The 13074-nt window shown below is 36.8% G+C and overlaps 1 protein-coding gene across 1 annotated transcript; it reads right to left on the minus strand.

Annotated features, from left to right (window-relative positions):
• Positions 1-7: 7 nt before the first annotated feature.
• ska2 (spindle and kinetochore associated complex subunit 2) lies at positions 8-7295 on the minus strand. Its single transcript, XM_056467339.1, is given in 9 exon segments — positions 8-483; positions 485-541; positions 676-791; positions 794-805; positions 913-955; positions 1777-1851; positions 2044-2220; positions 3629-3718; positions 7220-7295. Coding segments are annotated over 9 exon segments (681 nt in total). The 5' UTR covers positions 7250-7295; the 3' UTR covers positions 8-402.
• Between the last annotated feature and the right edge of the window lie 5779 nt (positions 7296-13074).

A 13074-nucleotide genomic window follows, 5' to 3' on the forward strand; every position in this document is an offset into this window, starting at 1 on the left:
ACGTGCATACAAAAAGAGAATTTATTGCATACATGACCTGGAAAAATGAACACACGAATTCATGTTCAAATGCCGTCTCCTTTCCTTCATCTATCTGCAATTACACAAACAGCGGTTTCCAAAACATATATATATAACTAATGCTGTACACCTTCTTTCTTGTACAAGTCTAATAATTCCACAACAGGTCGTGATATAATTTAAATTGAGCAGCATAAAGGGGCCAAAATATGTTTATTCCAAAAAATGACTGATAAAATTGAATCTTTGTTAACATACGCAGTCTTGATTGTACTTGTTGTGAACGCAGGGTTTTTGAAATGCTTTCTAGTGCTCTTCATTGGTCCAATCAGTAGATATGTGGAAGAAACTGGAAGCTTTGCACTCTTTTTGGTCCATTTTTCAGTCTTTGGCCAGCAATGACACAAGTCCTTTTTTATCAAGTTCAATGAGCTTAAGGTGCTGTAAAGTTTCAGTGCACGAATTCGTTGATTTTCAGGTTTAACTTCTTCATCCTCTGAGTGCTTATTGGCCCCCTGGAGGAAACACGAATGAGGATATTTAGCATCACTAATAATCCAAATCATGTGGTCAGTGATTGTCTATTATTAATCAGGTAAATGGCTCGGGGTTTAAAGGTGGCGTGTTTGCGCAAATATGACCAGACAAACCTGCTCTATCGGAGAAGTGCTCAAATAAACTGCTTATAGAGAGTGTTGAGGGCTTTCAGTTTCGAAGTTTACCACGTACACTTCGCGGGACTGTCTCAAATGTCTTCTCAGACACATCTCATGGATGTTTTGTGCTGTGAGAGGGACAAAAACGGCTATACGTTACAATTATTGAGATGCTTATGAAAGATGCTGTTAGATGATGTTATGGGAGCATTGTGTTGATTGATTTTGTCCTTACCTTCAGACTGTGCGTGGGATTGAGGTTCTGATGTAGCCATGGCCTTTATAAAAAGATTAAAAATAAATCAGTTTTAAAAAGTAATGGGGCTTGAAATAAGTTTTGGTGAAATTAAACTAGCCATCGAATCTTACTTGATCTGTAATTCCTTTGTGCTCGGCTAGACTGTTTTTTTTTTTTCTTGAGTGTCACAAAAGACATGTTTTACGGTCACCTCAGCTGCTCAACACGTGTGAACAAAACCCCCAATATCAATGGATGGCAAATTTTATTTACTTATTTTTTTATGTTTTTATCACTTATTTCTTGTGTTTTGTGCATCAGTGTGCGCACTCACATTTGCACCTTTTGTATAGTCATGAGGCATTCGTGATAATCACATGCAATTGTCCCGGTGTGTATCTGCTTTAAGTTTACAGTCAGTTTTTGTATTTAAAGTAAGTATTCATTTTATTGAGCAGAGATTAACTGAATTCATCAAAAGGTGACAGAAGAAAAAGTTAGTCAAGCCCCAAATTATTCATCAATAATGTAAAAAATATTTTTCCCACAATGATGCATCTTGTTTATAGTCTTATTGTCTTTTGGAGGGGGAAAAAAACTTGCTGGTTGAATTAAAAGTAACTAAATCAGCATTTGTCAGGGCTATGAATAATTTCAGGCTTGACTTGAAAACATTAAGCTGCCTTCAATGTTGATAAGAACTCTAATAATAGTAAAAATGTAATTAATAACTGACTAATAACTAAACTGAACTGAATTTAAACACTAAAAACTGAACTACACTGTTCCAGTACATTGTAAAAGCGCTATAGAAATAAAGTTGAATTGAATAGAATTAATAATAAAATTAGAAATGCTAACCTCTACATTTAAAGCAGCAACGGATGAGCAGAGAGCATCTCTTGCTTCTTGTTCTTCTTCTGTCAGTGGTGGAACCTTCAACACAAGATTTTAAATTTAGGACACACAGTCCTAACTCAAAAACCAAAATAAATTACCTTTTTTTTCTCTCTGAAGAACATCCTTTAACCATGGTAAAACTATCGTCTGGGCTGTAGTGTAAAAACACTTGGCACTAACGCTATGGATTGTTCGATATAGTCTGTAGCTGCACTAGTGAATAAACACCTGCACATCTGCCGTGTTCTGCAGTTGTTGAACCAGCTGCACTGTGGTGTCCAGATGAGCTCGTATGGAGTCCATGGATCGTTTCTGTTCTGCCGCGATCTCTTCCACCTGTGCACACAGAGCCACATGACGTGCTTTGATCGCCGACAGATTCTCCAGCAACTCAACGGGGCTTCCCTGAAAAACCACAACCACAAATTTAGAAAGAAAGACTTAAGCCTTAATCACACTGAATGTGCTTTTTTTCGTTGAGAGGTGCCTTTTTTGAATGGTTTACTAATGGCCGCAAGAGTTCTGCAAACTGATTATGTGCCCCTTGCATTTTAACGGCCTGCTGTGCCTCACATTTTTGCCACTGCAGTTGGAGGAAAGGGAGAAAAAAAAAAAAAAAAAAAAGGTCAACTGAGCGGAAAAACTAGACTACTTTAATTGTCTCTTTTTCATTCTCCAATCAAATGGAAGCAGAGTCGGGGTTCCGTTGAGGTGACAGCAGTGTTATCCGGAGCTGTATGACTTGAAATCTTGAATATCACAATGTTTTAAATATTACAATTCTAACAATATCAACAGAAACGCTCGTGCACAATACCAAACACTACAGAATACACAAGACATGTCACTCATATAGTTTTGAATGGGGGAAAAGTGTAACGGTCAATATGGCGAATGAAGCCCTGCCTTCTAGTACAGGAGCCAATCATCGATCGCTATAGACTGATGATTCTTCAGGGGAGGGTCTTGGTCCAGACCTGAGTTTCTGCAGATTTTGTGTGATTCGAACATTTAGAAATGAAACTAAACCCAGCAGGCACGGGATGTCAACATAACGTTATACCTTAATGACGTGGGACGTTGCATTTTGTATGAACATAAAAAAATGGGTTGACGTCAGAACCCAACATCAATGTCCAACATCGGACAGACGTTGCATTTTTCCAACCCTACCTAAAAACAACAATACATCAACATCTAATGACGTTACAGCTTGACGGTGTGTGGACGTTACCACTATAACATCTATTAGACGTCGGATTTTGATAGCCATACCTGCAGAATAACTGTCAGTATGTGACGTCAATATGACGTTGGTTTAAGATGTTGGCTCGACATTGGACTTTATTCACTTTCCAACACAACCTAAAATCAACCAAATATCAACTTCATTTCACATCATTATTGGACATCAAAATAACATTGTCCTTAGACGCTGGCAACCTAAATCTAACCTAATATTAACATCTTATAGAGTAAGATCTTATTTATTTTGTTGGCGTTTACTAATATTAAATTTATACGCAAGCAATTTTGGAGAATTTGATGTTTCCTTATTCTAACAAAATGCCCGAGCATACAGCCTGAGAGGTTTCAAAGATGGCCACCGAGTGAAATGAGTTGCCTTAAAGGGACTTTGGCAGCGGATTCAGTTGTTGATTCAGTCTAGCGACGTAAAAAAAAAGTTTTTTTTTTTTTTTTGTAAACAATAAAAGGCAATTGGTTCGCCTTGGCTTCTCAGAATGGAAAAGGGTGTTCAGTATGATCGGCCCTCATGTCACCATTTAAAATTCACAAACAGATGGGAACTTACCTCAAATGTGCCAGCTTCTCGCGCATTGGCCATGAAGTCAAATTTAAGCCTCTTTTCCACATATTCGATATCAGCTTCTGCTTTCTGGAACTACAAGGACACATCATTCAGGAAAAAGCAAATATACAACTTTCAAAGTGTACTGCACTCTATGTACAGGCACTCAACATGTTCACTAGAAAGGTCCAGTGTTTATTCCTCCAAACATTAATACATGTCAGTGTACTTATGTAAACAAGATTTACATGCATCTTAATTCTTTTTTTTATGAGGTTAGCATAAGTATGTTTGTTTTAAGAATATCTGTTAACTAGTGTGCTACAAACAGTGACAAAATTCATATTAACCTGGTCAATTCCGCCTAAATGAATCAATGGATTTTTTTTTTTACAAATCGCATCAATCTTTAGTCTGTCATCAAATCTTGACCAATCAAATGCTCTGTAGTATCTGACATGCCCCGCCCCCTTGAAGACGCTTCTCATTTACTTTTCATTAGGTGCGCTTGAGCTCATCTCACTGGCAGAGCTTTGATAAAACGAAAAGCTATTGGCTGTTTTTAAAAGGGGAGAAGCTACTACACCCAACCCTCTCTTCGTGTTTGTAGAGATGTCAAAACATCAAATAAAAAAAAAAATGCAAATTTCAAAGCACTTCACGAGACCTTTAAGACCTTAAATTGTAGCTTGAACAGCCAAAATATGGGTCGATGTGATGTACACTAAACAAACATGTAAAAAATGTCATCAAACTGTGCGTTGACAAATTTCACACATATTGTTTTAATCATTTTGGTTCTGATCACTTTCCATACACACTCTAGCATGTAAAAACCACAGCATACTTTAGTTTAAACATTGACGAGATGATTCAAGTTGATTGCTGCTCACACACTTTAGCATTTCTTTGCCCATGACTGAAGGTCCAACCTAAAACCTGAAACCCTATTAGCAATATTGCACTACTCTCAACACAGTGGACAGCAGAGGCAATACTGATAGGGTCCCAAGAATTAGGATTAATTCTTAAATGACCTGAAAAACAAAGAAAACAAACAAGCAATAGGAGATGGCGAACCTTTTCAAACTCACTGTGCAAAGCTGCTCTCAGACGCTTTGACAATACTATTGCACTGCTAGCTGTCCAATACAGTAGTGCAATGAAGTCAGAGCACCTGTTAACAGCACTTGAGGACCAGCCACGCTGATGACCCAACCTTTGAGAACAATCCCTGGCCAATGCCCTTTTAACATTGCACTGCTTTAATAACTGGGTTATCAGTAGTACAATATAAAAGGGGCACTGGACAGACAGTACACAATCAGGGTGCTCCTTTTGCATGCTGAAATACTTAAATTAAAAGCCTGAGAAGAAAATTAGTCGTCAAATCAACATTAGAAACAAAACCACTGCAGTACTAGGATCTAGATGTGTAGATGTTTTATAGAAATGGAAATAAGTCTAATAGGCAGCTTAATAGCTTGGGAAAGTTCGACAATTTTATATTTTTAATAATTCTACTTTATCAATTTGGAGCTTCTTCACAATTTCATTTCTTAATGGACATTTGGTATATCTACTTATTCATTTCAATAAGGTACAACAAGGTGCTGTTTAAATGTGACCTTATTTTACAAGCCTGTAGCCCGGAGGGGTTCGGGTGGTTCAAAAGACCCACCCCTTACTTACAAAGGTCCAGAATTTGACTCAGACCAGACCAGAGCTCATCTTTCCTATTTTGACTGCTATGCCAACATAAATTGTGAAAATTACCCATCTAAGAAAGCTTTAAGACCAAGAAGAATCCTCTGTTGGCTGTCTCTTTGGTGTGACTATAGCTAATCAGTTTTGGCCGATGCATACTATTATTTTTCATGAGTCCAAAATCCATCTGTGCAAGAAAATATACAATCTGATGCAAGTGAAGTAATCTTGTACTTTGTTAACAATGTTTTTAAAGTAAGGAAAACTTTTACAAGTAACTTTTATTCAAAACCATTGACTTTATTCTTGAAAAATGACCAATAAAATGTGAAGCACCAAAAGTGGCCCCTATTAAAATTAATTTAAATACCAATTTGACTAATGTTGTTATCCATGAATTTTCCAATTTACTTTTTTTACAAGAGAGGCTAGAAAAATCATGAAGCTTGACATTATTATTATTATAATAATGTTTTAAATGTTTTATTATTCAAAGGGCCAAATTCTGACTGAGACACTTGAATGTGCTGGCCAGTTTGTTATTTGCCTAATAAACGAGAAAGGCTACAGTTTTTAATTTAAAACTTTAACAGATTCCTAATTTTTTTCTAATGATGCAATATTAATTTACTGTAAATATTTAGGATATATTTTTGGTAAATCAAAAAGTGTGGTTGTGATGACCATCTAACAAGCTTAAACCAGAAAAAATTGTGCTTAAAACGTCACTAAAATGCAGTATTTAAACCTCATAATTAAAAAGAAAATGAGGTGATAACTGCAAAAAGGTCAGAATAACTGCAAAAAGGTCCACTTTTCGCGAAAAAAGAACCACCTCTTTCACCAAGCTGGCTACGGGCCTGTATTACCTTGTAATTTAATATACCTTTTAAAAAGACAGTAAAATTTTCATTAGGTCATAAAACGAAATATGCTGTATGTATGTATATGCATCTATCTATCTATCTATCTATCTATCTAGATGATTATATATATATATATATATATATATATATATATATATATATATATATATATATATATATATATATATATATATATAAAATAAATAAAGTTACTAATGTTAGATAAAATGTTAATATAAAATAAATAAAGTTACTAATGTTATAAATACTACACCCCCTAATGCCACCTAACTATCTAATGAGATTTAAACTCATTAAAAATATATAAACATTAATGCATGTTTAATGTTTTAGTTAAATCACTAAAAGACGAAGGTGGCATTAATAAAATGTATTTACATGCATGCAAACTTACAAGGAGCAAGACTTACAATTTGCAAAGCGTCTTTCAAAACCAATAGACACATTTAGTGTAAACTATCTGTTCCTAACAGCAATACTTAAGCGATATTCTCGCTACTCGTGTTCACAAAGCCCTCACAATTTACACATATATTAATATCTCGTACGGTAAGAAATAAAGTTGGTGCTGCAGCGCGCAGTCTCGCGGACACGCGCACAGGCCCTCCCGCACCCGCAGTCCCCTCACCGCCGATTCACACACACCAGCTATCCAGCTAAATCAATATTTTTGCCCTGGATATCATGACTTCGTTATGAAATATGCACATCACACTCATTTAATAATACGTAGACTGATGGTTGCGTTAAAAACGACTGAATGCTGCATTAGCAGTGGCACTAGCTAGCCATCCAGCGACATGTTTTTCGTAATTTTCTCCCCTCCAACCTAAGGGAAAGTCAGAGGCAAATACATAACATGCAGTTCTTCGTGTTTTACTCTACATCACCTTGTCTAACATAAAAACGCAGGTGTTATTACCAACTAATCGCATGCAACCGCGTTGTACGCAAAAACATTTGATGTAAAGGTTTAACTGAGGGAAAAAAAACAGCTTACCATCGCCTCCAGCTTATCAACTGTCTCCATGTTGAATAGTTTACATTCCTGAAGCAGCCCCGGAAATATAAAGCTCGCAGCAGAACGCAAGACCGTCTCTGATTGGTCAGCTGTCACAGAGCGTGGATGGTGATTGGTCCGTTCGGAAGGAGAAAGAGCGGAAAAGGGGCGGGATGGAATTCTAACGCACTTGTACAGAGCATAGACTGTAAAATATACGTTACTGTTACTGTTTGAATATAATATGTAGTGTGAAATATATGTAGCCGCATACTGAATAGTGGTAGTGGTAAAATAGTTTTTTTAAATTACTCATTACTTAAAGTCAATGTTATATACAGTATTGATTGAAAATAAATATATTTATTACTATATTTTAAATGTTTTAATGTATTTTATTTTATATTATATATTATATATATATATATTAATTTAATGTAATTATGATATATGAGCAAATAATGACTCAAAAAGTAGACTAATTAACAAATTAGTGGCTATGATTTAAATAATTTGTAGCCAATAGGGCTACAGGGGCATAAAGTAAAACTTTTTAAGCGCTCCACTATCATCCCGATCCCGAAGAAGCGAAAGTTCACAGGACTCAATGACTACAGACCTGTTGCCTTAACATCTGTGGCCATGAAGTCATTCGAAAGACTGGTGCTAGCAAATCTGAAGGACATCACTGGACCCCTGCTGGATCCCCTGCAGTTCGCCTAGCAAACCGGTCTGTGGATGATGCAGTCAACATGGGACTGCATTATACCCTACAACATCTGGACAAACCAGGGAACTACGCAAGGATTCTGTTTGTGGACTTCAGTTCTGCCTTTAACACCATCGTCCATCACTGCTTGAGTACAAACTGGCCCAGCTCTCTGTTCCTAGCTCTGTCTGTCAATGGATCACCAGCTTTCTGACAGATAGGCAGCAGCTAGTCAGAATGGGCAAAATCACATCCGACAGCCATACCATCAGCACTGGTGCCCCCCAGGGATGTGTTTTCTCCCCACTGCTCTTCTCCCTGTACACCAATGACTGCACCGCAAAAGACCCCTCCATCAAACTCATTAAGTTTGCAGACGACACCACTGTTATCGGCCTCATCCGGAACGGTGACGAGTCTGCATACAGACAGGAGGTGGAGCGGCTGGCTTTATGGTGCAGATTCAACAACCTGGAGCTGAACATGCTCAAAACAGTGGAGATGATAGTGGACTTTAGGAGAAACCCCCCTGCACTCCCTCCACTCACCATCATGAACAGCACTGTGGCTGCAGTAGAGTCATTCAGGTTCCTGGGCACCACCATCTCTCAGGATCTGAAGTGGGACACTCATATAGACTCTATTGTGAAGAAAGCCCAGCAGAGACTGTACTTCCTTCGTCAGCTGAGGAAGTTCAACCTGCCACAGGAGCTGCTCGTACAGTTCTACTCAGCTGTCGTCCAATCCATCCTCTGCACTTCAATCACCGTCTGGTTCGGCTCAGCTGCCAAAACCGACCTCCGTAGACTACAGCGAATAGTCCGGACTGCTGAACGAATCACTGGCACTACCCTTCCTACACTTCAAGAACTGTACTCTTCCAGAGTGAGTAAAAGAGCTCGCAAAATCACTCTGGACGCCTCACACCCAGCACACTACCTGTTCGAACTGTTACCGTCTGGTCGGCGCTTCAGAGCACCAAGCACAAAAACAGCCAGACACAGGAAAAGTTTCTTTCCTCAGGCGATCTACCTTATGAACAGTTAAATATTCCCCTACTGTGCAATAAATATGTGCAATACTTTCTCATACGCACTTGTACACAGCACCTTATATCAATATACAATGCAATACCTTCTCCATTCGCATTTGTACACAGCACATTATAACCTGTATATTTATAACAAATCTGTACACTCAATTCAGCATCCAGATTTTTTGACTAACTGCATCTCTGTTTAATGTTTAGCGTGTTTTTTTTTTTTTCATATTTATTTATTTTGTGTTGGTCACTTGTCACTTTATGTACACTGGAAGCTTCTGTAGCTAAAACAAATTCCTTGTGCGTGTAGCACATTTAGCAATAAAACTGATTCTGATTTTTGTTTTCGGCCAAATAATGAAGAAAGTAATGGGCTTAGACAAACCATATTTTTTTTAGCAAGAACACACAAGCCTCTCCTACAAATGAGCACTAAAATACGATGGACAGACCTTTGATTTCTGTGAGGTTGCAGGGGTACAGTGAACCAAATAACAGTTAAAATGAGATTTTATTAGATGGTATTGATATCAAAGATAGAAAATGTAATAATAAATTTCTTAGAAGTTTGGCTCATTATCCTGCAACTTTTAGACACAAGTATTTTTGGAATGACCAATTTGAGAATATCAATTAGAACTTGATCTGGACTTATAACAACGAACATTGTGTCACTAATAAAGTCAGTGAAATCTACTTTAAAACTATACATAGTATATATCCAACCAACCAATTTCTCAAGAGATATGAAGTTGATCTTTCTGAATCTTGTGTTGTTTTTTTGTGCAATTGATGTTGAGACTGTTTTTTGATTGTATGTATGTTAAATAATTTTGGTTTGATGTTGAATGTCTATTTAATATACTGAGTGTTTATAGAATTAATATAAAGAAAAGAGATGTCATATTTTACATAGATAAAAAAGATATAGATAAGAATCTCCTGTTTATGTTAAATCTTTTGATATTATTAGGCAAGTTTCATATACACAAGTGTAAATGGCCGGAGAGGAAATCTTCCATTTCAAGGCTGATTTAAAAAATTTATTTTGGAACTCTTAAACGACTTTTAAGTCGTAAAGTGACCAGAACTGTGAATATACTCCAAAAACGAAACTCCTCTGCTCTATAGTAATTATGTTACTGCTCTTGTTCTTTGTTTTTTTTTTTTAATCCTTCTTTTTTTCTTTTTGTTACTTTGCTTACAGATATTATGCTAAAATGTGAATGTCCTATTGTAAGTTTTATTTATTAGTTGTAAGTATGTATTTGACTGTAAATGTTCAGCAAATAAAATTAAAAAAAAAGGTTTCTGTGCAGTATTGCCCAAAGTGCCTGGAGTAAAAACGTTACTGTTTACCCCACCTGTGGGGCAATTTGTATCAGACAGAGGGTTAGTTGTAACACATGCTTACAAAGTCAGATTTCACCAAATTAATTTAAATTCAGTATATTTTAAATAGTATATTTCCTCTGTACTCAACTCAATTTTTTATCCAATCCAATTTTTTTATTGGATAAACACAAGTGACGCAGTGGCGCAGTAGGTAGTGCTGTCACCTCACAGCAAGAAGGTCACAGGTTCGAGCCTCGGGTGGGTCAGTTGGCGTTTCTGTAAGGGGTTTGCATGTTCTCCCTGAGTTTGCATGGGTTTGCTTCGGTTTCCCCCACAGTCCAAAGACTATAGGTGAGGTATAGGTGAATTGGATAGGCTAAATTGTCCCTAGTGTATGTGTGTGAATGAGGCTGGAAGGGCATCCGCTGCGTAAAACATGTGCTGGATAAGTTGGTGGTTCATTCCGCTGTGGCGACCCTAGATTAATAAAGGGACTCAGCAAGAAAATAAATGAATGGATAAACACATTTGGATTTATTTGCATTATTATCCATTATTATACAATGCATTTATTTGTATTATTAGTAATAAAATACCTTTTTTTTCTATTATAAAAAATATTTTCTATTAAAAAACATTTATTTAAGAAGTTCTCAACATTACACTCAAAATTTAACAATTATTTTGTTAGTTTAATTGGTGTCCAACTGTGTGTGCCTTATTTGTAACATCCTGTTACAACTAACCCGCTGTGTCATGTTTTCCCCAAAACTAGCTAGCAGTCACTGTTAGTTTTTTACATCTATTAAAATGGTTCCATTTTTTAGTCTAGAAGACGGTAATCCCAACAATATGAGATTTTACTTACATACTTTTACAGAATTTTGTAAAATAAAAAATATAGAATATAATACAAAATCCTTTTATGCTGAAAAATAGTTTCTCCTGTGTTTCTCATCCAAATTTCACCGAACTTTTTCAATAATTGGCAGAAAGATGTCTGCCAACACTGTTGTAAAACCTTGGAAGCATGCCATGGTTTAGCCTGAGCAGAGTGTAAAACGGCAGGGATGGGAATCAGCACCTCCAAGTCTGAAGCCTTGCTGTTTGACCAGAAAAAGATGACCTCTCAACACCAGGTTGGAGGAGAGTCATTGCCCCAGGTGGAGGAGTTCATTTATTTTGAGGTTTTGTTCAAAATGGACTTTGGAGGTTTTGGGATGTGAGATTGACAAGTGGATTGGTGCAGCGGCAGCAGTAATGTGGTCGATGTATCGGTCCATTGTGGTAAAGAAGGAGCTGAGCCAAAAGGCACAACTCTTGATTTACTGGTCAATCTACGTTGACTTATGATCACTTATGATCATGAGCTTTGGGTCATGACCAAAAAGACAAGATCTTGAATACAAGAGTTTGGGGTTTTATCTTGAGATTGCTGCCCCTATGATCCAGCGTTCTGTCAATTTACCTTGTCAGATTGTCCCACCACCCATTCAAAGAGTACAGTAGGTAGCACATTTTGATGACGCAATATGCTACCAGATTTTGCTGCCAGTGTAAAGTTTACTGTGGAGTAGTGTGACATGAACCTGTAATATCGCCCTAACCTACCCAATCCCTAACCCCAACCTCAGAACCATTCAAATACAGTGCTGGTAGCATTATCTGATGGGTAGGATAAAATGTCAAGACACCGGCCCCGGATAATGAGAAAAAAATTACATGACATGATCTTTTAGATTTTGTGATCACTTTAACTTTTACTTGTGTGGATAGTTCATCTAAACATGTACAATTAATTAATTAATTAATTAATTTACTCAAGAAAATTAACAGAAATAATGATGTGCCAAAAATCTGCTGAAATCTGCTGAAAATCTGTGGAAAATCTGCTGAAATTAGCGTGTGCAGATTCCGTGTGGGGCTATTCTCGGTAGGTTCCATTCAGAAGGGCTCATATGCTCTAATCTATTTGAAGGTCCCCCTGAAGGGAGTAAAGCAAAGGAATGAGCACTTTTGAATTGAACACAGTGTGTGACAGCAAACAACTACGCTTCACAAAGGATCATGCCTCATAGTGTTCATCGGTTTTATCCTTCAAACTCCTTTGGGGCCCTTCAATATGACTGCCATATATCCCCTTTGGAACGCACTGCCAACCTCTGGATGAAAACTATTGTAAATAATGTTCAGTTTCTTCCACAGACTGATTTATACAAATCAACAAGGACCTCAGATTCTTGTTTTAAAATTAAAAGTCAGATTAAAAAGGTCTTTAGATATAAATGTACTATTTTTAAAACAAAAGAAGTATTTTATTTAATTATTTGAACTACTGTCTAAATATTATATACATATACAGGGATGGGCAGTATTTATGATACATGTATTTCAAATACGTACTTCAAATACAAAATAGTATTTTGTAATTTGTATTTTATGGGTTGATGAAAATGGGTTAATATATTGTATCAAATACTTCAGTGTCTTGTTTTTTTGTATTTTTAAAATACTTGTAAGTCTACATGATGACATCATAAAAATGTGGCCTCTGATTGGTGCTTTCTCAGTTATTTGCCAAGGCTTGAGATCAGAACAGAGAAGTGATTAAGAAGGTGGTTAATGATTGGAGTTTGGATGGAATTTATGCAACACACAATGAAAATAACAGACAATTGGCATGGGTATGTTTGGGAGCAACTCCACAACCAATAAAAAAGTATACTGAACAATGCTAAGACCAGAAACATATAATTGCAGTATAGTGTA

Source organism: Danio aesculapii, chromosome 10 (assembly GCF_903798145.1).
Source record: "Danio aesculapii chromosome 10, fDanAes4.1, whole genome shotgun sequence".
NCBI classification, from domain to species: domain Eukaryota; kingdom Metazoa; phylum Chordata; class Actinopteri; order Cypriniformes; family Danionidae; genus Danio; species Danio aesculapii.